Source organism: Culex pipiens, chromosome 2, assembly GCF_016801865.2.
Source record: "Culex pipiens pallens isolate TS chromosome 2, TS_CPP_V2, whole genome shotgun sequence".
Classification (NCBI taxonomy): domain Eukaryota; kingdom Metazoa; phylum Arthropoda; class Insecta; order Diptera; family Culicidae; genus Culex; species Culex pipiens.
Window position 1 is genome coordinate 45,873,978 of NC_068938.1, and position 26,329 is coordinate 45,900,306.

At 37.7% G+C, this 26,329-nt stretch overlaps 2 protein-coding genes across 2 annotated transcripts in view; one reads left to right on the top strand and one right to left on the bottom strand.

Annotated features, from left to right (window-relative positions):
• Positions 1-26,329, top strand: part of LOC128092736 (uncharacterized) — a 238,866-nt gene that overhangs the window by 23,885 nt on the left and 188,652 nt on the right. The gene's annotated exons all lie outside the window — the stretch shown is intronic.
• LOC120416784 (uncharacterized) lies at positions 15,780-18,295 on the bottom strand. Its single transcript, XM_039578652.1, has 4 exons — positions 17,201-18,295; positions 16,940-17,099; positions 16,713-16,814; positions 15,780-15,886 (listed from the first exon to the last, which is right to left on the bottom strand). The coding sequence occupies exons 1-4, from the start codon at positions 18,293-18,295 to the stop codon at positions 15,780-15,782; spliced, it is 1,464 nt and encodes a 487-aa protein (XP_039434586.1).

Here is a 26,329-nt window from a genome sequence, read left to right on the forward strand (position 1 = left end):
TGTTATTATGTAAAATTTATATTCGTAGATTAAAAGTGCAAACATTTTAAGTAGCTGCATTGAATGACGGGCGAATTGTTATTGGCCATGCTATGATTCTAAAAAATCGATTTTTTGAAAGTATCGAAAAAAAAACTCATAAAATTGGCAAAAATTAAACTATTATTCGTTAAGTGATTTTTAATAATTTGCATAAAGTTCACCGTTACACCGTATCTGATTTTATGATGTAATCTAGGGAATTATGGATGCGATTTTCAGTGTTACAAAACAACAATATAGTAATTTTTTATTCTAAATTTGAAGATCATTTTTTTTCGTACAAGACTTATTCTTCAATATAATCAAACAATTTTATGATACTCTTTTGAAATATTATTCGTGGCCTGTATTTCAGAAACGAAAGAATTGATCAAAAAATTTCAAAAAGGAAAGTGAAATTTTCTCAACCATTTGATTTTATCTATAAAAAATCTATGTTTTAATAATTCATGCAATCGTCCCTCAAACACTCTTGATCATAAATTTCCATTTAATTTCAGTAAAAAATATGTGGGAGAAAAGTTGTTAAAAATTTAAAAAATAAATCTATGCAATGAATATTTAATAAAAAAGGGAAAAAATATTTCCAAGCTTAAAGCATTTTGAGTAGCTTATATATATTCATTAAATAACTCTTTAAAAATCCGAAATTTAGAATGAAAAAAACTCATGTAAACGAAAAAATTTATGCAATATTGGAAAATTTAGGGAAGGGGTACCAGCCGCTAAAGTAAAACGAAAGGGGGTACTCGGCCAAGAAAAGGTTAAGATCCGCTGAACTAAGACGTACAACCCGGGCAGACGGTAATAACAAAATTAATAATATTTCAATAACAAATCCTGTTAAAATAACAAAAAGTGTTATTATTTTAACCTGAAGTTCAACTTCAAGAAGAAAAAATAATAACAGTTTCTGATAAAATAACAAAATTTGGTATTGAAGTGATATTATATTGAAAATGTTTAATAACACGCCAATAAGAGGAAATGTTATACATTTCAGAAACTCTCCTAGTAACAAAATTTGTTATTCGTTCGGTATACTGACTAAGAAATAAAATTACCACAAATCGCACAAATGGAAAAGTTTCTAAGTGTCCATAACACAATCTGTTATTCTTTTTTCTTTTGTTAAATATGTTTAGATCTTTGGGATAATTTTGTCTAATTTCGTCGGGGTCATTATGTTGGCCATGAAATGGGGTCCTTAAGCTAAAATTATTCTAAAAAGTTGAAATTTTGGAAGTTGATTTTTTTAATTATTTGATATACCCCCTAAGGGACTTTGTTAAAATTGGCTAGAACTATGGGATAATTTTTACCAATTTCGTCGGGATCATTATTTTGGTCATGAAATGGGGTCCTTAAGCTAAAATTATTCTAAAAAGTTGAAATTTTGAAATTTGATTTTTTTTATTATTTGATATACCCCCTAAAGGACTTAGTTTAAAATGGTTAGAACTATGGGATAATTTTGACCAATTTCGTCAGGGTCATTATTTTGGCCATGAAATGGGGTCCTTAAGCTAAAATTATTCTAAAAAGTTGAAATTTTGAAATTTGATTTTTTTAATTATTTGATATACTCCCTAAGGACTTAGTTTAAAATGGTTAGAACTATGGGATAATTTTGACCAATTTCGTCAGGGTCATTATTTTGGTCATGAAATGGGGTCCTTAAGCTAAAATTATTCTAAAAAGCTGAAATTTTGAAATTTGTTTTTTTTTTATTATTTGATATACCCCCTAAAGGACTTTGTTTAAAATGGTTAGAACTATGGGATAATTTTGACCAATTTCGTCGGGGTCATTATTTTGGCCATGAAATGGGGTCCTTAAGCTAAAATTATTCTAAAAAGTTGAAATTTTGAAAGTTGATTTTTTTAATTATTTCATATACCCCCTAAAGGACATAGTTTAAAATGGTTAAAACTATGGGATAATTTTGACCAATTTCGTCGGGGTCATTATTTTGGCCATGAAATGGGGTCCTTAAGCTAAAATTATTCTAAAAAGTTGAAATTTTGAAAGTTGATTTTTTTAATTATTTCATATACCCCCTAAAGGACATAGTTTAAAATGGTTAAAACTATGGGATAATTTTGACCAATTTCGTCGGGGTCATTATTTTGGCCATGAAATTGGGTCCTTAAGCTAAAATTATTCTAAAAAGTTGAAATTTTGAAAGTTGATTTTTTTAATTATTTGATATACCCCCTAAAGGACTTTGTTTAAAATGGTTAGAACTATGGGATAATTTTGACCAATTTCGTCAGGGTCATTATTTTGGCCATGAAATGGGGTCCTTAAGCTAAAATTATTCTAAAAAGTTGAAATTTTGAAAGTTGATTTTTTTAATTATTTGATATACCCCCTAAAGGATTTTACTAAAATTGGCTAGAACTATGAAATAATTTTGACCAATTTCATCGGGGTCATTATTTCACCATGAAATGGGGTTTCAAGCTAAAATTAATCCGATAAATTAACTTTTGAGAGTTCTTTTTATTTTTTATTTTGTTATATTCCCTAACGGAATTGATTTATTTATTAAGAATTTTTGAAGCGTGAATAACAAAAACTGTTATTATTTTCACAGAGCCAGGAAGTCGGAGCTGACGTTGAAGTTCGAGCTGGAGTGTGACCTCGGAGACTGCATCGGATTCATCTAATTTTCAGCAACTTTTACTTGGAGTCGGAATCTGTGAAGTCGGGTATTTTTGGAGAGCTAAAGTCGTCGTTGACGTCATATCCTGCATCCAGAGTCGGAGTTGTCTTCAAAGTTTGGATTCAAAGTCGCTTGGAGGTACCCGACTCTGCAGCCCTGACTAGTACAGAGGAGTTATGGCAACTGCAGGTTTATTTGCAAATTACAAATAAACCAAAACAATAACTTTTTTTGTTATGGAGACATACCAGTTCAATAACATTTTTTGTTATTATGCTGCTCCACCTCTCCGCACAAAATAACAAATCTTGTTATTCCTTCATGATTCCTTCTGTGTTATTGGTTTGTTATTGCAATAACAACATTATAACAGTCATTGGGCATCCCTAGTTGGATGACTGTTTACAAGCCTCCGAGTGCTCCGCGATTTTTATCGATTTTTTGTTGAAATCGACGTTAGATTTCGCGTTCCGCCGTCGTCGTGTAAACCGGTAGCCCTGGCGAACCAGGACAAGTGGTGGAAGCACGGTATGAAGCCGAACGTGCGGTTGAAAGGTGGTTCCGCAAAGAACAGTAACCTAACCTCAAAACGTGTGGAGAATGCAGCAAAAAATTCCCGAATCCAGAGGCAGAACATGTTCGAGAGTGGCCGGCGAACTCGTTCGCTGGACCGGATTACGCCCGGCAGCAGCAGCAGCAGCAGCGGCTACCAGACCAGAAGCAAAACAAACGGCAGCTCCCCGTTCCTGTCGCAGAACTGTTTCGACGCGCTTGGTGACGATGATGCTGGTGATGGTGCACAAGTGGAACCAGAAAAGAAACAGCCCCGGGTAAGGATTCCACCGATCCACATTATGGGTAAGTCGGTCGGAGAAGTGGTGAAACTCCTCGCCACGAACGGTGTTCCGCAGAGTGACGACTACTGGCTGAAGTACACCAAAACATCGGTGCAGTTCCAGACAAAAGTGAAGGAATTGTTTACGAAGACGACTACGCTGCTGAAAAGTAGTGATGTTCAATTCTTCACACACGACACATCGGAGGATGCCCCGACAAAGTTTGTGCTTTCGGGTCTGCCGGCAGTGAGTATTCCGGATCTGAAGGAGGAGCTGGAGGCAATGGGGATCTTGCCTCTGGACATCAAGGTGCTGTCCTCAAAAAAGTCGGGGGCGGATGAGCACACGCTGTACCTCGTGTACTTCAAGCGAGGGACAGTGAAAATACAAGATTTGCGGAGAACGAAGGCGATCTTTAACGTTGTTGTTTCGTGGCGGTTCTTTTCGAAGCACCCCAACGATGCTGCCCAATGCCACCGGTGTCAGCAATTTGGCCACGGGTCATCGAACTGCAACCTGCGCCCCAAGTGTGTGAAGTGCGGCGGAAAACATCTGACGGATGTCTGCATGCTTCCGAGGAGGGCGGAGTTGAACAACAACAACAACAGCAAGTCACAACTGAAGTGTGCGAACTGTGGCGGAAGCCACACCGCTAATTTCCGTGGGTGCCCAGCTAGAAAAGCCTATCTCGACGAGCTCGAGAAAAGGAAGAAAAAGCCTTCTCGCCCAGCGCCGCCTTCGAGCGGCCCTGTCCCAGGCCGAAATAGCGGAGCCCAAGGTGGACCTACTAACCGGTCCTCATTCGCTGCAACCGGGCGACCCACCTACGCGCAGGTGTCGTCCATGAACACTCCACCGTGCGCTAACATTTCCGACGGCGAAGGTCTCTTCACCGTTACGGAATTCCTGTCCCTTGCCAGGGACATGTTTAGTCGGCTCGTTGGCTGCCGCACCAAGCAGCAGCAATTCGACGCGCTCGCAGAACTGATGGCCAAATACCTTTATGGGTAGTTTGAGCCATCAACTAAAAATCGTTAATTGGAACAGCAGATCCGTTCTGCTGAAAAAAATCGAATTTTTCGATTTTTTGTCACGACACCAAATCGACATTGCAACAGTCTCTGAAACCTGGCTCAAGACTAAAAATTCGTTCCATCATCCCGACTACCGATGCTTCCGATCCGACAGGACGAGCACTGACGACGAGCGAGGCGGCGGTGTTCTCATTGCCCTGCGAAAAAGCCTCAACGTCGACTATTCGGTGCTGGACCTTAACACGAGCGCCATCGAAGCGGTTGGCCTAGAAATCCGATTCCCCACGCAAACCGTCCACTTCATTGCGGCCTACTTTCCTGGAATCCACCGTGGAGCTGCTTGGAGCACATTCCGGCGGGACATTAACACACTGGTGCGGCGCCCCGTGCCGTTTTTCGTTGCTGGAGATTTCAACGCGCGCCATCGACAGTGGAACTGCCTGAAGGCGAACAGAGCTGGAAACTTCCTGGCGTCTCGTGCAGTTTCTTCGGACTTCTTCATCCACGCTCCGAGGTCGTTCACCTACCAACCCCCCGGCGGCCGCCGGCCGTCAACGCTTGACATTGTTCTCTCCAACAACTTGGTGAATATGTCATCGCTGACCGTAGTGAACGACCTGTCGTCCGACCATCTGCCTGTTCTCTTCAGCGTGGACGTAGCCGTGCCCTTCCAACGCTTCCCGACAACGACCAGATGCTACAACAGGGCGAACTGGCCAGCCTTCCAGCGCATCGTGAACGAGAAAATCGACTTGAACTCCCCCGTCGCAACCAACCTGGACAGCCCTGCAGGTATCGACCGATGCATTGAGTTCTTTACAAGCACGCTACTGGAAGCCGAAGCCGCCGCCGTCCCCGCTGTACCGGTGAGAACTTACGAAGATGCCAAGTTTCCGGAGTCCGCGCGCCAGCTTGTCACTCTGAGAAACACGCGCCGGCGCCAGTGGTACCGCACACGCGATCCACTTCTCGGTACAATAGTCGAGTCGCTGAACAACCGAATTCGCTTCGAGTGTTCGATCGCCAGAAACCAGCATTTTTCGAACAACATCCGGAACCTGGAGAACGGCGCCAAGGATGTCTGGAAGATCAGCAAAGCGCTCCGAAACCAAGTGAAGTACAGCCCGCCTCTCCAGGCAGGCGACACGCTGAAGGCATCCCCGGAAGAAAAGGCGAACCTGCTGGCTGACAATTTTGCACGGGCGCATCGCAACCCTTCTCCCGGTGATCCGACTACTTCCAGTGCTGTCGAAGCGAGCGTGCAGCAGATTGCCGACAGTACCTTCCCGGTCGAATCAGTGCCAGTCATCCGCCCCAAGGAGATAGCACGGATCATCAAGTCGCTGAAGCCGAAGAAGGCGCCTGGCAAGGACAAAATTCGGAACACCCTGCTCAAGCGGCTCCCCCGCAAAGGACTGGTGATGCTGACGCTGATCGTGAACGCGTGTCTGAGGACATCGTACTTTCCGTCCAGCTGGAAGCACGCCATCGTCACGGCAATCCCAAAGCCGGGCAAGGACATCACGAATCCCACCAACTACCGTCCGATCAGCTTGCTTCCCGTGATGAGCAAAATCCTCGAGCGTGTGGTGCTTACCCGGATCGGAAACTTCGTCGAGCAACGAAATGTCGTTCCTCCGCAGCAGTTCGGCTTCAAACGAGGCCACTCCACAAACCACCAGCTCGCCAGACTAACGCGCAACATCAAGAACTCGCTCGCCCGGGGCGAGTCAGCTGGCATGGTTCTTTTGGACGTGGAGAAGGCGTACGATTCGGTGTGGCAGGATGCGATCCTGCACAAGATGAAGCTGGCCGGGTTCCCGGCGTACATTCTGAAGCTGCTCAACTCCTTCCTGAAGCAGCGCAGCTTCCAAGTTGCTGTCGATGGTGCGCTCTCGTGCCGTCAGGAAATTCCATTCGGCGTCCCGCAAGGAGCTGTCCTGAGTCCGGCGCTGTACAACATCTTCACCTCGGATCTCGTCATGGTGAACGGGGTCGAATACTACCTCTTCGCCGACGACACTGGATTCGTCGCTGCTGACAAGAGTGCAGAAGTGATCATCGAGAAGCTGCAGGCGGCCCAGGACTCGCTCGAGAGCTATCAGCGGAAGTGGCGAATCAAAATAAACCCGGCGAAGACGCAGGCGATCTTTTTCACCCGGCGGCGCGCTGAAAGGTTCCTCCCCCAGTCACGTGTGCTGGCACTGGGCCACGAAGTTCCCTGGTCGGACGAGGTCAAGTACCTTGGTCTCGCGCTCGACCCGAAGCTGAAGTACGACAAGCACATCGACGCCGCGTTGCAGAAATGTGACAAGCTGACGAGGATGCTCTACCCGCTGGTGAGCCGAAGGTCAAGGCTGAGCAACGCCAACAAACTTCTGCTCTACAAGCTCATCTTCCGTCCGACGCTCACGTACGGATTTCCAGCCTGGCACAGCTGTGCTTCAACCCGCCGCAAAAAGCTGCAGACGCGCCAAAACAAGATCCTGAAAATGATGCTGGACTTGCCGTTTAATTTCCCGACGGACGAGCTCGAGGAGGCGGCCAACACGGAATCGCTGGAAACCTGGACCAGCAAACTGCTACAGCGGTTTTGGACGAGTTGCACGATGTCAGAGAATACTCTGATATCGAGTTTGGTGCCGTGATACTGTGATCTAGTTTTTAAGAAACCCTTTTCCTCCTCCTATCCCCCTTCTATCCTAGCAAAAGTGACAGGTTTTTTGCGAGTTGTTTTCCTGTTTTCTGTTTCCTTTACAACCAACTTTATTTGCATCCATTGTGATAAATGCCTTATACACAGCTGAAAGGATCCCCCAAAACTCTGTACTGCACTTACAAAACTACTGTTAGTCGATAAACTTAAGAAATAAACTGAATTGAATTGAATATTCATATTGTAAAAAAAAAAAAAAAAAACATTATAACAGTTTAAGTTATTCTTCGAACAAATCTTTGTTATTGATTTTTGTTATTTTAACAACTAATCCGATCATCCCAATAACATATTTCGATCTTCTCACAATATCAAAAACTGACCTTCCCAAGTTATTTCCGTCTGCTCGGGTATTTTTGGAGAGCTGAAGTCGTCGTTGACGTCATATCCTGCATTCAGAGTCGGAGTTGTCTTCAAAGTATGGATTCAAAGTCGCTTGGAGGTACCCGACTCTGCAGCCCTGACTAGTACAGAGGAGTTATGGCAACTGCAGGTTTATTTGCAAATTACAAATAAACCAAAACAATAACTTTTTTTGTTATGGAGACATACCAGTTCAATAACATTTTTTGTTATTATGCTGCTCCACCTCTCCGCACAAAATAACAAATCTTGTTATTCCTTCATGATTCCTTCTGTGTTATTGATTTGTTATTGAAATAACAACATAATAACAGTTTAAGTTATTCTTCGAACAAACCTTTGTTATTGATTTTTGTTATTTTAACAACTAATCCGATCATCCCAATAACATATTTCGATCTTCTCACAATATCAAAAACTGACCTTCCAAAGTTATTTCCGTCTGCTCGGGAACATTTTTTACAAAAAAAAATATGAACAAATTCCAAAATTACGATTGTTGGTAATAATAATGATAATTTAATATGATACTTTTTTTTTATTAACAGTTTAAATAAGAACATTATGAAAATTTTATTGGAATTTTTATCATAAAAAATAAAACGGAACCTATGCATTTTTCACCCATTCGAAATGAGTGAAAATACAAAAAGCGATTTGCAATGATGAAATAACAAAATAATTTATAGTTAGGATATGAAAATTTCATTTTAAGATATTGTTTCGTCCCTTAAAATATCTTCAAAAAATCTGCAAACATAAAAAATACATTGAAATTAATTAAGAAATAATGTATGAATATTTTTTTTTCATTTTCAATATAATAGGGCTTTTTTAATCTTTTATACAAATTATCACAGATCGGACATATATACAGCAATTCCCCACGAAAACAGCATGATTCAAAAAAAAAGTTCTCCGATCGGGCTCAAAATTTTTCTGGGGGTTCCTTGGCCGAAATAATTAGACCCGTATTTTTTTTTGTTTGGCCATTAGGGTGACCTACGACGTGTTAGAGTGGTCCGAAAAATTGCAATTTTCGTCATTTTTCGCATAAACTGCTTTTTTCAAAAAATCATATCTCCGCGCCATTTCATCCGATTTTAGCTGTCCTAGACGCAAAAGAAAGGTGATTAGTTTGGCTATTTGAGAAAAATAGTAAAAAGTTTGAAAAATCTAGCTTTACATTTAAAAAGGTCTTATGAAAACATAAAATGCTGTTTTGAAGGTCTCGGGATCAAAGGGCCTATGTCTGAAAATATGTGTATAGGATTCCTCGGAAAATTTCATATAACATATCAAAAAATGGTGAAGTTATGTTTCCAATACTCTGAGATACGATTTTTTGAAAATTAAAACTTGGTTTTTCGAATCATGCTGTTTTTGTGGGGAATTGCTGTATAGAAACATTTAAAAATAAGAAATATTTTCATTAATTCATTTATATTTGGATATTTGCATAACTAATAATGTTTTTTTTTTATTTTTTTTTTTTGTTTTTTTTTACTCGGTTGAAACTTTGCGATTTAATTTTCAAGGTGGCCATTTTGCACCATTATTTTTTCCTCTCACATTTTAAAATGACATTGACAGGTGTCCATACAAATATACTATTGAAACATTAAAAAAACGGTATGCTAAAAATTATTCTTCTATTTGATTTTGTGTCTTCTGCAAAAAAAATAAAAAAAAGAAGAACTTGGAAAAATGCTACACTCTTGAAAACACTATTCATTTTTGCCTTCTTCACTGAGGAAAGGCTATACAAACACTCGAAAAATGAATTTGGTGTACCAAAAAATAAAAAGTTCATATTTTTGTAATTCCGCGGAAATAAAAAAACAAAGCTCATCTCTTTGATTTTATAAGGTGGAAGATCTGGCAACCCTATTAAATGTAATGAGAATAAAAAGTTAAATGTAATTTACAATTGTTGGTCGGACATTGTTATTTTAGAAAAAAATAACCATATAAATTTGAGAAAAGCACCAACTACCTTAAGGTGAATTAAGTATCTATTTTCTGATCGGTTAGATGTCTTCGGCAATAACAAAGACAAAGATAGAGTAAAACTCGGTGGAAAAAAGTTACAGACTTAAAAAATATTACTCATTTTTTATTCTATTTTTCATACAAAAAATATAGCTTCCCCAATAACAAATGAAAAAAAAAACATATTTTTGAATGAGTACAGTTGACCAAAAGTGTCATGTTTTGAGCTGTTACACAACTTATGTTAAGAGAAAAACGATCAGAAAAATAAAAATGTTCTCAGAATCGACAAAATTGCGTTAGAGTTTCAGAAGTTTTTCACATAAATTTTCAAAAATAAACAATATTCCGTTTTTCTTTAAAAAAAACAAAAATGACAGTGGTGCGTGCTAATCTCAAGTTACGTAATTTAATACAATTCAATTGATCCATAAGCAATTTCGAACCAAATACAAAAAGTAACAAGTTGAGCTTGTTTTTCATCCACCTAGCAGACGGTCATAATTTTCCTCAAATCATGGCCAACAATTGCAGAAGCCAGCAAAAAAAAAAAAAAATTGCACTGTCTCGCATTACTCATGCACATATGTACTTTTCATTGCTTTGTACATACTTGGCAGTTTTTTCATGTTTATGATATTTGTAGTGCCCTTTTTTATGCACTCAGCAAAGAATTTGGTTCTCAGCATTTTTTTTTCCTCTCAACTCAATGTGAATTCATTCCTTCTAGAAAAAAAAAAGATTCATGGTGGCGATGTAAATTACCACTTACTTGCTTGAACTAGCAGCAGAAAAAGAAACCCCGCGCCAAAAGAACAATTGCATTTCAGATGTGAGAACCGAGTGCTTGAAAAAAAAAAGTTGAAATATCTACTTGCGTGGGCGAAGGTAACAAGCTGCCGGCTGGCAAATGGCCAACGAGGTGGCTGTTGAAAAAAGCTCTCGTGTGCTTTATACGATCTGACACAAAGCATGCCATCGCAGATGATGAATTAGCGCAGGCCGTTGGCTCAAAAGGGTGAAAAATTGCCCCTTTGCAACTTTTCAAGTTTATGTGAGAGTTTGGATTTTTTTATTTTTCCAAACTGAAATGAAATCTTTATTTGAAGCTTTTCACATAAAATTAAATTTTCCATAAAAAGCGCCATCATTATGACGATAAGACATCTCGCCACTGACAATCCATTTTACATGCCATCTTCATAATTGAACAAAAAAATATGGCACCCAAATTAGACATTACACGACTGACGTAAGCCGCTTACGTGCCACATCGGGTTCAACCTTCAAAAAAGGCAATCAAATTTAACCCGCCGAGGGCAAAAAAATGAGCAATGAAAAACAAATATGAAATAAAACATAGCCAAAAAGCCTCGTCAAGACACTTGTCATAATCTCGGCCCAGCGCGGATTGTTATGATGTGCGTAATTTGGAACAATGATTGTTTGATGAAGGCTTTTTGTTGGCTTCACGCAACCTTTTTTCCGCCTGATAATTCTGGCCGGTTGAATTGATTAGCGGTGTGAACCAGTGAAAAATTGGAATATAAAGCACGCTGAGTAAACAAAAACGAAACGACAACAAAATTGCGTAATGGTTGATGTAAATTAATGCGGTTGACAAACTTAGTAAATGGATTGGTTGTTATTACTTTTGTGAACCCGAGCAGACGGAAATAACTTGGGAATAACATTTTTTGATATTTGAAAATACTAGGCTAATAACATTTTATGTTATTTATAACAGGATTTGTTATTCATCGTTATGAAATTTTTGTTATTTGATTGTTATTGTAATAACAGACTAATAACATTTATAGTTATTCTTCCAACAAATCTTTGTTATTATTTTTTGTTATTTAACAATAACAGTTGGAGTTATTCTTCCATAACAAAAAATGTTATTCCAAAGTTGTTTTGGCTTCTAATCAATATCAGACCAATAACAAATTTTGTTATTATAACATAAACTGTTATTAAACCTTATGCAAACATGGATTTTTCAAGAAGATTATATAACTCTTTCTGTTATTTTAACAGTATTTGTTATTGAAATGACATGAATTTTGTTATTACCGTCTGCCCGGGAAATCAATTAAAGTTTTCACTCTGCACAGTTAAATAAATCATGGTACAATTACATCTGGGAATGGGTAGGGGAGAGTGGGGAGACTTGATCCCCTTTTTTGGTATCACACATAACTCTGTCAATTTCTCACAAAACTATAAACTTTTTGCAACATTCATCTATGTTTGGCTAATAAGGGTATTTCATCAGATGAACTCTTCGAATCATGCCAAGCGTTTTAAAAAAATATTTTAAACCGGCATTTTAAAAATGTTAGGGGTAACTTGATCCCCCTTTCAACATTTTGAAGAAATCTTAAGCAAAATTTTTCTTATTCATCCAAACTTTTAATTTTCTATAAGTAACAGCAATTTCACATAAAACCTGTACGTTTGTGTGCAAAATATAACAAGTTTAGTATGTAAAATATTTAAAAACTGAAAATATTATTTTTAGACCAACATTAATGTTGGTTTACAAAATGCTGGAAATTTTTGTTTACAAAACTTTTGAAAAAAGGTTCTAACTGCAGTAAATTATGTACAACTACACTAAAGGAAACTATGTATGAAAACCCAGCCCAATTAATTAATCTTGAAGCTGATTCCAGTGACTGTAAAAATGCAGGGATCAAGTCTCCCTAAAAGCACTTTTTTAAACAATTGATTGTAAAAATAGTATGACGATAAATTTAACATCAAATGCGTAAGGGTTTTGGAGTTGATAAGTTTATCAAACAATTCATGTATAAAAAATATTTTTGTGAATAATTTTTGAGTGTTTTCTATACATATCAAAACAAAGAAAAAAAGATCTCTTGGAAGTTTTTTGCAGCTCGTTTTAGAAAAAATGTGTGTAACTCAATCTAAACATTTTTTAATTTTTTTTCTCAGTTTTCTACAATGAGTTTTTAGTTAATTTCGCACAACTTTCTAGAACAAAGCTAATTGTTTTACCCACATGCTGACGAGATACAGGCTTGGGATCAAGTGTCCCCGGGGATCAAGTCTCCCCACTCTCCCTGATATGTTTTAGATCCGAAAATGTTTAATTTGACCTTTGATAATGATTATGCGATTTTTGACGTTCTATGTTATAATGTAAAGCTTGACTATGAAAAAAAAACGTTTTTATATGAATAAAATAAAAATTGGGACATGTCATTTTATGGAAAATTTAAAGTATTTTTCAAGACTGCAATAAACCAGAAGGATCAATCTCTCATTTCATAGATTTTTTTAAATTTTATTTTAAAAGGTGTATCAATATGCTAGAATCGTAATAATCGTGATGGGTACAAGCAATCTCCTTTTGTGGAAACAACAATTGTTTTGAAATTGTTTGCTCTACAATTTTATAGATAAAATGAAATGTCCTGTTTTTTTTTGCGGTTGAGTAATGAAAAATAACAGCTATTTTAAAACTGTTTTTTTATTTTTCGATGGACAAATTTTGTTTTTAATTTTGAGAACGCCATTAAATCCGGCCTACAACTTTACATTAACGCTCTAATGTCCAAATTTTTTTTGAAAACTTTTTTTGTCCCTTGTTCAGGAGGTCATTTTGAGCAACTTTTGTTCTACGAAAAACTTTACTTCTCTTGTTTTATATTTTTCTTCTTTTATTTTTAGTATTTTAATTTGCATTTATCTTGTTTAGTTTATGTATGTTTTTGGTAGTATTTGGCCTATTCTACCACCTCATCTAATAACATTTTGCCTATCTAATTTTCCACGTTTTTACAGTATTTTTATTTTTTTTTGCATGTTTTTCACATTTTTTGCTACAGACTGGCACCATCATCATTTAAATTGCAAAAAATGCGTAGAGGCATAATCTGTGACACTACAAAAATTACTGCATACTTTTTTTACTGAAAATATAGGAAATGTTAGTAAAAAACATAGCCAGAGTTGACCCCTAAAACAATGACATTTTTAAAAACATTGGCAAAGTCACATTAAACAAGTTAAACTTCCAACCCTAAAATTTTCCAAAATTTTAAGAGATCTTCTTTCCAATGCTTTTTAAAGATCAAAAATCGGTTGGAAAATTGATTTTTGGCGATTTTTTAGATCAAAGCCCGTCTAAAGGCGGGGTTAGGTTGTAGAGGGTTAAAGTCCATTTGACAACAAATTTTCAAATTTCATCATCACCATTACAAGCTGAAAATTAGTAATAAGTAATAAATGGTTTTGGTCACAAGATGGCACACAACTGACGAAATGAGAATAAATTTTAAATTATTTCCTTCCTAACTATTAATGCAAACGCTACACAACTACAAGTAATCGAAAGGTAACATCATTTGGATTGTTTCATGTCATAAAACTAACCACAATGTTTAACCCATATATCGCACCAAACTGCGCGTAATTCGACACATTTAAACTGTAGAAGCGGAAATTGAACGCCTTCATTTTTTGGCGGGGAATTTAAATTGCGCGCCAAAGCAAAGAGTTCACGCCAAACATCAGCCAAATAAACGCTGGAAACAAACACATCGCAGCGCACGTGGCAAACCTATGATTAAGTTGAGTAACAATCATCGTCTCTTGACTCTCTTGAGAGGGCGAGAAGAAACAAGAAGAAAAAAATCGAAAAAATAATAATCGACTTTTGCTCTCGAACAAACAACAGAACAACAACAGGGAGGAGGGCACTTTTAAAAAAATGGCTTCGCATAAAACTTGGTAATTGAGTTGTTGAAAAGTTTAAGCACTCTTAAACCGCGCGATGTTTCACCGCAGCCGGGGTGCGTAAATGTGCGAGCACCTTAATCTGTCAAAAAGAGATTATGGTAATGCTAACTTTTTGCTCTGTTTTTTTGGTAGTGTGTGTTTTCGGCTCAAGTGTCAAGGCTGGTAATCTCGGAAGGTACTTTCGAACCTAATCGAGCGAGTAAGATAACAACGTTTTCGAAGAATCTTTCTTATCAGTTTGGATTCTTAGGAAAGGGGTTGAAACCATGGACAGTTTTAAATGAGCGAAGTGATGCTTGTCGTGGAGGGTTCAATTGAGAAATCTGTTTATTTTTAATTTTATTTAGAAATGACATAAAAATTTAAGCCGAATCACCTGACTTTGTAACTTGTTAGTAAGTTAATCTTATTTTTGAACATTACTAAATAGTTTTTTCGAAGATTTAATATGCAAAAGTTAAATAACAGCTGCATGAAATCTTACACATACCAAATTCTAAAAAAGCTTCATAGAAAACAACCTCATCGAATAGAAATCTTAAAAATCCACACAAATATCGCGCACGATAAGGTTAAGCAAATATTGGGTGATTCATATCAGTTGAACCCTGGCGATTTCAAAGTATCCCCCCAAGCTAACACTTCTACTTCAACTCTTCCAACTGTTGGACGTTACTCAATAGTAGTTCTTAGCGTGTCAATTAATTATGAAGCAGAATCAATTGTTAATTTCGGTTATTTTGGTGGTTTCGCATGGAATTCACGATGTTTGTGGTTTGCAGTGCTACAAGTGTGACTCTACCCAGTCGAATGTGGACTGTCGAAATATGACTTCTTTTCGAAAAGTGAACTGTCTGGATGAAGGACCAAGTTGTGGATATCTGCACTACACGGGTAAGTTTATTTACATTTTGCATCTAAAATATCTCTTTTTTTTTTTTTTTCCTTGGATGGCCCACCTCTTGCCCATACACATTATTTGTAGTATGGAAGGTTTACGAGCAGATATCTTTCGATAATTCTATTCCAGTGCTTGAGAGTATCCTTAAATCTTACTCGACTTCCGTGTATGCCCATCCGTTTCTCTCATTACATCACCTCAAGGCGCTCATACAAATCCTATGTTGAGTCTTTTATGTCACTCGCTGCTGCTTCCTTTTCTCTTATTTAGGGATTTGAGATCATTTGCTATCTCACACACATATGAGCACATAGGGTTAAAACCGCGCCCAGATTCGCGTTACTTTTGATCAAACTTTTTCATATGCGGCCCAAGGTAAATCCCATGCGATTTGTACCGATAATGAAGATGGCCGGCCGTCATAACATGCTCTTCCTCACAGTACAATCGTGGGTACCTACTCCAGTGGTCTTCGTAAAACGAAAGTCTTGCAGTGCCTCTTGAACTCGTTGATGTTGCTGGTGAGCTTAGCTTCGTCGGGGAGTTGATTAAACAGGTTGTATCCTTTATAAAGTAGGGAGTTCTGGGTGCAAGTCTTCTTGCATTGCAGCAGTCTGAGGTCGTCAGCTTGTCTTGTGTTGTACTGATGAATGTCACTTCCGTGTACCACCGTTTCCGTCAAGTATTTTGGGGCCATCCCTTTCCTAATCCTAAACACAAAAACTAAGGTGTTGTATTCGATGCGCTGCCTAACGGACATCCACTGCAGGCACTCTAGCATAAGTTGTCTTGAAGTCAAACGGTCACATTTCAGTATCAGACGCATAACTCGGCTTTGAAGCACTTGCATTCGTTTTAGCTGCGTCCGGGTTGCAAGAAACAAAATTGAGGCACAGTAGTCAAAATGGGGAGCAATCAAAGAGTTGTAGACGTGTATCTTTGCTTCTGAGGTCAGGTATCGGCTGATTCTGCACATAATTCCATACTTGCGAGCTGCTTTCCGTATCGTGTAGTCAATGTGTTCGTTAAAGTTGAGTTTTTCGTCCAGCATTACTCCAAGATATTTGATCGCTTCCACCCGTTCAACTGCCTCGCCATCTACCATAACTGATCTGCTAATGTCATTGAGCCGCCGTGTAGTCACAACCATGCTTTTCGTTTTGCTGACGTTAAGTTGAAGTTTCTTCCACCTCAGCCAATCGACAAATCCTGCTAGTTCAGCATTCATCACGTCAAAACATTCGTCCAAACTATCTCCCACTACGAACAGAACTGTGTCGTCGGCGAACAAGTTCACTTGTGCCTGCCGTAACGCTTGTTTTAGGTCGTTCATGTACAGAATAAATAGCAGCGGTCCTAGTACACTTCCCTGTGGTACACCAAGATTCACCTCCGTAGCGGGCGATGTTGCGCTGTTGTACCTTGTCACTTGTACTCGGCTGCTTAGCCACCTCAAAGCTGTACCACGTATTCCGCAACGATGCAAAACTGCCTTCAACTTGGATCGGTCAATTGTCTCAAAAGCGCGCTTCAAGTCCACGAATACTGCCAAGATAATATTTCCTTCTTCCACGTATTGCTTCCACTTCACAAGTAGGAGGTTAAGAGCTGACTCACAAGAATGATGTCTCCGAAAACCAGATTGCTCCTCAACTAGTACTCCCACTCGATCCACAAACGCCGTCAGCTGCTCTTTCACAATCGTTTCTATGACCTTCTCGTACAGCGGCAACATGTTGATGGGTCTGTGATCTTCCGGACGCGTTGATTTCGGAACCTTTGGAATTGGAATTACCAAAGTTTGTTTCCAATGTTGTGGGAATTCACCTTGGCTCAGAGACCTGTTCACAATATCCAACAACTCAACAACAACATCACACGCTTTGTCACGTTGTCGACACCAGCACAGTCTTTTAGCGATCGAACGGTATCCTTGAGTTTGGCCATGGTGACTTGTTGGAATTCGTACAGCGACTCTTCTGGCTCTTCCTGCACTGCTACTGGAACTACTGATGGAGGCGGAATCTTCGCATGAATCTCTTCTACGCTGTCCACAAAGAAGTTGTTTAGACGCCTTGCTGTTTCTGCATCGCTGCAGCCGGTTCCAAAGACGATTTCTGCATGCTGCTTTCCTCCGGGCTGAATCAGCGATTTCAAACATCTCCATAGCTTCTTAGAATCTCCATGACAGCTTCTGATTTCTTCCTCAACCGACTGATTTTTCGCCTGTTTCAGACCCCGGACGTAAGCGTTCCTCAACAGCTTGTACTTCTCCAGCGCTGGAACAGATTTTGTACACCTATATTGCCGGTACGCGTCGTCCCGTTCATTCTTCATAGCCCTCAGATGATCAGTGTACCAGTCACTTGTTTCTGTGCGTCTACAGCAGCGAACATCGACTAAACTTTCAACAGCGGACACCAGATTTGTGCTGAAGTTACGCGATGCTTCTCCAATTGTCTCATCTATCCTGCTGTTACTGCTCCTGTTTTTTCGAAGAATTTCTTGCAGCTTGTCCTTGGAGTACCGCTTCCAGCTTACATACGATTCCTCTCGCTCCGGAAGATTGATTGTGTCATTCCCAATCGCGATACTGATTGTCTCATGGTCAGACACTTTCAGTTCTTCAACAACACGTGCTTCTGCATTCTCCATGTTGGTGAAGACGAGATCAATGATGTTGCTGCTTGTCGGTCCGACGCGCGTTGGTTCCAAAACAATCTGCCTCATTCCCATAGCATCTGCAACGTTCTTTAGCTCTCTGGAACACCCTGGTTCATTCCATCGAATGTTGAAGTCACCGACGAATACATTCCTTCTTTCATCCGCGAACACACTTCTTAGCCATTCTTCGTAGCTGTCAATAAACTCCGTGTCACTGCTGCTAGGTGAATGATAAATTCCTCCGTAGATTCCGTTGAGTGCTGAGCTTTTCACGTCCACTGCCAAAAACCAGTTATCTCCAACAGCCATGTTTGAAATCGTCTCGTATTTTAAGCGATCATCCACGTACACGGCAACTCCACCTGTGTGTGCTGACCTTGATAGACAAAAACTGCAGCTGTACGTTTGTATCTGAAACTCGTCAAGGTCGTGTTTTTCTGTCAAGTGTGTCTCCGTCAGTACAATTATTTTTGGCGTTGTCTTTTGAATAATCAGCTTCAGTTCGTCAAAATGAGATTTCATGCCCGCAATGTTCAGGTACAATATATCTCCGTCCGGTTTTGGTTGCTACGTCGTAAAGTCCACCAATCTGTTCCTTTTCTCCTGCTCCTTCTGGAAGACCGGGCAATCACTACTCCAAGCGGAATGGTTTGCGTCGACGTTCACCTTACGTTGCACTCGTAGTTTTTCGCAGTTTACACACTTTTCCGCTGTTGCTTCACACTCCTCCCATTTGTGGTCTTCGCTGCAGATTGGACAGATCTGCTTTTCGGATCTGCAGTCGGCGCCCTTATGACCGTAGCCATTGCACTTGAAGCACCTGGTCACCTGCAACCCGTCAAAAACACGACAACGATTCCATCCGCAGTTGACTTTCCCCAGATCCAGTACCTTAAAGAAAGTTTCTGCGTCCAGCTCGACGAAGACTCCGATATTGTTGAACCGCCATTTTTCAATGTGGAATGTCTTGCGTAACTTGAAATGCTTCAGATTCGCGAAGACGTCATTCTGCTCCACCAACGAATCTCTAAGCTCGTCTTCGTCCATTTCGTCGCTCATTCCGATGATCTTTATCGACGGTTTGAAGCTTTCACGTAACTGGGCTTCAAATCGTCCTCCTAGCTGCTTTTCCACGTTTGCCTGCAATCTCTTACAAATCTTGTTAAAATTTCAGCTGATGAAACTGGACAAGAGAACATCTACGTAAACTGTTTCAACGAAGGATACATTCCGATAACAATTCGGAAAAGACGGCCAAACTACATTTCGAGGTCGTTTTGTGAAACAGATTTGTGCAATTTTAGTACTGCGTCAAAATATGAAATATTTACCATTTCGTCAGTGTTTTGCCTGAGTTTGCTGCGAATGCTTTATAGAATTATTTTAAGCTAAAATAGGAAATTGACTCTCATTAATGTGTAAATTAATTTAAATATTAAAAAGTAGCATTTTATTTATTTTGAATATTTTTGCCATATAGATTAATTTAGTTAAAAATAAAATATTATTGAGTAACCAACCACAATTGGTAACTTGTAAGGCCAATCTCGCTTACTTTTTCAAAAGATTTTATTCATCGTGAAACGGGATGAATTTGATAGCTGAAGTGACATTGAAAGGTTTACTTTTTTTTAAGCAAAATGAAAAAAATACGAATTCAATACAAACTGAATTGTATCGAGTGTAAATACTCTCAATGTGGCTTTTTTTAAAGGATTCTTTGCAAAATTTTACACTAATAACGCTAAATTAATTTACAAATTACAGGTTCTAGGTTTGAGGTGTTTGGAACAGAATAAAAGAATATCTTTTGATTTAACGGTGCACATGAACCAGAGCTGTTTGCTCCAACATTTTGGTTACACAAATTTTAGTATCTTCATAACTACGAGAACAATTGACATAATTTTTTATTCCTTTCCTAAAGAAATGTTTACAAAGATATTTGCCAAAAAGTTTGACATTTTTATAATCAGATTTTTGCAGGATTGTATCCGTAAGTTTAACAATTTTGGAATGAGAAGACAATGACTTCCTTGGTTTTCGATAGAACAAGTTTCTAAGTAAGTTAAAAAAAAGAATCATGCTACAAAAATAGTTTTGGTAGCAACAAAAAATCATATTTTTAAGAAAAAAAAACATTTTTTAAAAAACGTGGATCGGACAAAGCATTTTCTATAAACTACACCTCAAATTTACATCCCTTTATAAAAGTAATAAAATTTGTTAAACAATCTTAAAAAAAAAAACAAATGAACTTTCCACAAGGTCTTCAGACGTTAATAATTTCTACATGGAAAATAATTTTAATTTTTTTATAAGGGACCATAAACAAACCGTGTACAGTTTTTGGAAATCCACGCGTTATTTTCAGAATTTTTAGTACGCTATTTATTTGGGACCAAAATTACCCATTTAAGTAAATTTTGCGAAAATCCTGAGAATTACCCAAATAAAAGTTTATAAGTAGATGAAAATCGTACTGATGTAAGCCTTAATAACGATATTTGAAACTATAAAAAGATAACCATAGGAATTTGTTAAGCTTCCATAGATGTTTGTAAATGATGTAAATTTGGAAGGTGTAAAATTGAAAGATTCAATATTGAGACTTTTGATTGACTTTTTATTAACTGTAATTAAAATAAATTTACAAATTTTTTGTTGAAAAATTACACATTATTTCTGACATAAAAGATGTACACATTCCCATGATTTTTTTTACGTGCGTAGCGTTGGTCCGATTTTCAACTTAAAAAAATGAAATATTTGTGAATCATGACGTAAATTCTCAGAAATCACGACAAAACTCAAATGCTCAATTTTCTCAATTGAATCAACAGCTTCCGAGATATTGGTGATTTAAAAATGATGGCTTATTCGGCAACACTGAGAAAATCTCATTTTTTTTAATCTTTGCATGGCAATAACTCAGCAACTAAGGGTTGTACAAGAAGTTCAAAACAGCAAAATATAGAGAAATCTCTCAGCTCTTCAAAAATATGTTTTTTAAAGTGGTTGTAACTTGAAAACGGTGCACTTTATTTAAATTTCACTAAAGTACTTTTTGATTGCAAGCAGGGTTGTTAAAATATCAAAATGTCAGCTCTTACCAACTACAATTATCCCGCCTGAATATTCATGCCTCAAATACAACTGCTCTTCTCTCCTCATTGAAACTCTCAGCGCCGAACATAGCCGAACTTGTTTTCGTGTTTACACACTCGCGATTGACATTTTCCTTTTCACTCTCATTCCCGCTTGCACAATCATGCTACCGCAACAGCGTTTAACCACAAAAGCCGCCACAAAACCAATTTTGCAAACGCAGTTTAACGGGTCGTTATGTGTGGTCGGCTCCTAATCGCCATCTCGCGTTCGCTCATTGCAGTTTTCGGAGAGATTGAGAGACTCAGCGGTGAGAGCGCATTGTCGAGGAAAAGGGAAGGAGTGATAGAGAGAGAATGACATCGCTGGGAATCACGAGACACAAGAAGAGATCTCACAAGCTATAGTGACGGCCGCTATACTCTCGGATATTTTTGGTGCAGAGATAATCTATTAATAGCTTTTCTATCACTCTTTTGCAACACTAATTGCAAGTTTTATTTAACATCGAAAAATGAATTTGAATTTTTTTTGCAACTAATTTTTTTTTAATGAGTATTGATTCAACTCGGTCAAAAATTTTCTGGAAATTTCTGGAAAGTTGGCATTTGGTGTCCCCTAAAACATATCAAAAAATAAAAAATATACAAAATAGTGTTTTTTGCAAAACAAGTATTAGTGACAAAAAGTGAAATTAAAAATCACAATTTTTTTACCATATATAATTTGTTTCAGTGTAGCCTTTATCCATACCTACAACATTGCCGAAGACACTTAATCGATCAAAAAATTCTTTCAAAAGATACAGATTTTTGAATTTTCATATCTCATTTTTGTATGGACAGCTGCCAATTTTGTATGGAAAATTACATGAACAAACTAATGCTGCAAAATGGCTTCTTTGGGTTTACCGAAGGAACCAAAAAAGTTTCAGCCGGAATAAAAAATACAAAAAAAAATCGAATGACCGAAATCTCACAGTATTGCTCAATTATAATAATAATAGAAATAAATTTTATTTCGCAAATGAAAAAAGGGTCAAACCATTGTGCTGTCTTCGGCAAAGATGTGTCACAATTAACAACATAGTATTCCACTAAAATGTTCACATTTTGAGTTTTCACACCTTTTATCTCGAAAATAAAAAATGCAAATATAGTGCTTGAAATTTATTCTGTTTTTTCACCCATAAAATTTTGCTGAAGACATCAAAGCCCTAAAGTGTCATCCAACAAAGTTAGATTTTGTTTGACACCTTAGAAGGACGTCACACTTTTTCATTTTTTTTTTTTTTCAAATGTCATTTTACCCTATATATGTCTAAAATAGGCTTATCATTAAAAAGAAAACATTTCGGACAAAGATGTCAAAACAAATGAGTTTAAGAAAAGGATATTTCTATAGAACCGCGTAAGTTCTTATTCTCACGCTTCCTAACAAGATCCTTTTTTCACTCACTTGTTCTTCGCCCAATTAGATTCATGTGGGAAAATGTGTCCTTATTTTTTTTGTTTCACCATCATTTCTACATGACCTGTGACCACCAAACCGAAACGACCACCGAAATTAAGCTGCAACGAGCGGCGGAGTGACCTCCAACTCGCATCCATCACGTTCGGCGGCCTATTCGCAGATGCATCGACGCACTCCCCTAATTATAGGGGCGAGGGGTGTGTCCTCAAAAACTGTCTCTCTGTTACTCTTTCATGTTCGTTCACTCTCTCTCTCGCCAATTGTGTGGCCATTAATTATCAACCGGTTTAAAGTCATTTTTGAATTCCAAACCATCGTGGTCGTGGTCTGTCATTATCGGTCGCGCATTTTTTGTTGTTGTTTTGTTTTGAAGAGCGTTGAGTTGGACGTGTGGTTCGCAAAACTAGGTGATGTGTTGGTTTCTAGTGGAATGCAAAATAGCTGTATGAACATGGGGTGCAGCCGGCAGCTGCAATGTCATGTCGACATCGTGGAGCCAACCCGTGGCCTTGGTGAAATTTCGGTTGAGGAACTCCTTTCTGAATGGTTGTCGGAAAACTGAACGGGTTGGAAAATTGAATATTTTTGCTTTTCAGTGTATTTTAGGGATCTTTTTAAAATATTGATTACAACTTTGTTTTTATGTAAAGAAATTTACTAATTTATCAATATTACGTACTGCTTTTTACATTAAGTATTAAAGCAGTCCACTTTTTCTACGCCGTTGTACACGTGCCATATAATGCTTTCCTAGTATTAAATCCGCATACACTTATATGCTTCTCGAAACGGTAATTTCCCTTGAAACGTTTTATCATCATCATGTGTACAATTTGGAAAATTGACAAATGCCTCTCCGGGGGATGATAACTCTCCTTTCTCTTTCGAGCGGAAAAAGCTTCCCAAGTTTACGCAGTTAGCACAAGATTTCATGGAAGATTCACTTGAAAATATACTTATCTTCTGAAACTGGTGTAAACTGGCACGTGACTCATTATCAGCAGCCGCCGAAGACAAAAAGAGTGAAACACCCCTCACGAACGTGCCACCCAAACCAAACGGGTAATTCAATTACCCGCACGCGAAAAGAACTTTTCCTTCGACATAAAGTGACTCTATTTTGGCGCCAGATTTTCCAACATTTTCACCTTGCAAAGTATTGTTTGCTTTGAAAGTTAGACATCATTAATAGTGGCATTTTCGTTTTTGCTCGAAAATTCCTCATGGAAATCTTGACAGTTGCACGAAAAGGGTCGTTCCTGAATTACGTAGTAGTTATTTTTGATATAATTGCTTAACAAAACAATCAGTTTTGGTAATAAGTTAAAAAACACAATTAAATTAACCTAACATAAATTTAAAAAGTATTGCTGAATTACCCTTAAGTGCGAAAATTGACGAAAAATTGTGCACATCAACACTTTCAACGAAGAAGTCGAGACAGGTTCGACGGTGAGAAGAAAATTGAGAGTTGTGCGGTTGGCAGAAATATCTAGATCAGGTGAAATTGACGACGATGACGACGGCTTGGTGCCCGAGCATGGGTAAATAACAAGGGAAATGCGTAATAATACCTTTCTCTGGTATCAATACCAGATTTTGGTATTCCTGGACCCTTAAAAATTTGTCTTAAGGATTATGCAAGAGCAAAATGTGGTATCATACCAATTTAAGGTATTGTTTTGATATTGCAAAATTGCAGAATTTGTCAATGGTCGAACACCACATTTTATTTTGTATTAAAGTGTTTTACCAAATTCCTCTGAAACTATGGGAAAATTTTGACCAATTTTGACAAAATAATTAATTTTGCGCTAAAATGATGTCTCAAAGCGAATGCTTTCATTGAAAACCGGAAATTTCAAACTTGATTTTAAACATTTTTGATATACCCCCTACAGAAATGACTTAAAATTGTGGAAAATTTTCTAAGTCAGGATGGCACATTTTGGTATTATTTTGGTATTAAGGTGTTTCATCAATTTCCTCTGAAACTATGGGAAAATTTTGACCAATTTTGACAAAATAATTAATTTTGCGCTAAAATGATGTCTCAAAGCGAATGCTTTCATTGAAAACCGGAAATTTCAAACTTGATTTTAAACATTTTTGATATACCCCCTACAGAAATGACTTGACATTGTGGAAAAATTTCTAAGTCAGGATGCCACATTTTGGTATTATTTTGGTATTGAAAGGTTTCATCAATTTTCTCTGAAACTATGGATTTTTTTTAAATTTTTGACGAGATAATTAATTTTGCGCTAAAATTACTTGAAACCCAAAAATGTTAAAGCTGATTTAATTTTTTTTTTGTGATATACCCACTAATATTTTTTTCAAAAACGTTGAAATTTTTCTAAGTTGGGATAACCAAATACTTTGAAAAACGAGTCAATCAACAGATTATTGAATTTTGGTGAATTTCAATCCAGTTTCATTTTAATAATACTTATTTTTTAATCTTGTTATTTTTCAGAAGCTTCAAGAACTTCATGTACAGCCGTTCATCAATGACAAATGCTTTCGGTGTGGTGAAGAATATCACTAAAAACAACATGGAATCATCAGGTGAGTAGATTTGGTTGTTGCATAAGGATCATTTACGTTTTTTTCACTAACTGCAACTGCTGCACTAAAAATGGTATGAAAATAGCAAATTTTGGTATTACTTGTGCAAATACCAGCGACCAAAATGTGCTCTTGGTTGCCCAGTAATAGATGGTAAAATACCATGAAATCAAACCAATATCATGTTTGTGGAAGACCACAGGAATACCAAAATATGATTTTCCAAGGGCGCGGGAATACCTAAAATTAAAACCATGACAATACCAAGTTTTGGTATTCAAGCAATGTTCAAAAATCCAGAAGACCTCAACTTGGTATTGAACTGATTTTATTTTGTGGTATTATTTTACCTTTGGAATAACATGGTATGGTATTGTTGTGCCCTTCCACATACAAGCTTTTGGTATGATTTCATGGTATTTTACCATCTATTACTGGGCAACCAAGGGCACATTTTGGTCGCTGTTATTTGCCCAAGTAATACCAAAATTTGGTATTCCCGTGTTATTTACCCCTGCTCGGGTGTGCATCACTTTTCATTTTTTTAAAGCATTTATTTTCTCTTCTCTTCTCTCTTTCGTCTGTTTTTGCCTTCTCGCTCCAGCCGGGTGGTTGTCATGTTATGGTAATGTTTGACTTCGACGCACACAGTTCGGGACCTAAGCATAAGAGTATAATTATGATTATTAGGCAGCATGTTATGCGCGTCGAGTGTTAACCTCGGGTTAATTACAGATCAGAGGGTAAATTATAGTTTTGCTGATGATGGAGTTTGAAGGGGCAAACTTTGTCTTGAACATTTTTTAGTACATTTTGATAAATGAAAGAGAAAGTTGTCATAAGTTCAAAGATAAACTAACAAATCGAAAAAAAATCATTGGCATTTTAAGAAGAAATTTTGGAAATAAGATGCACAGTTTTAACATATTTCAATACGAACAAATAATCCTTCAAATTGCTTTTTTTCTCGTTTTTTTTTTTGTTTTCTTCGATAAAAGACTGGAGCAGATGGGAATCGAACCCATAATCATCTGCTTACAAAGCGGACAGCGTAACCATGAATTATTTTATTGAAGTTATGCTTATGCCGAAATCTTGAATTATATCTATGAATTCACCAAATTTAAAATTTGCTGAGTGAATAAAAATACCCAAATTGATAAAAAAAAACAAAAAAAAACATTATGCTAC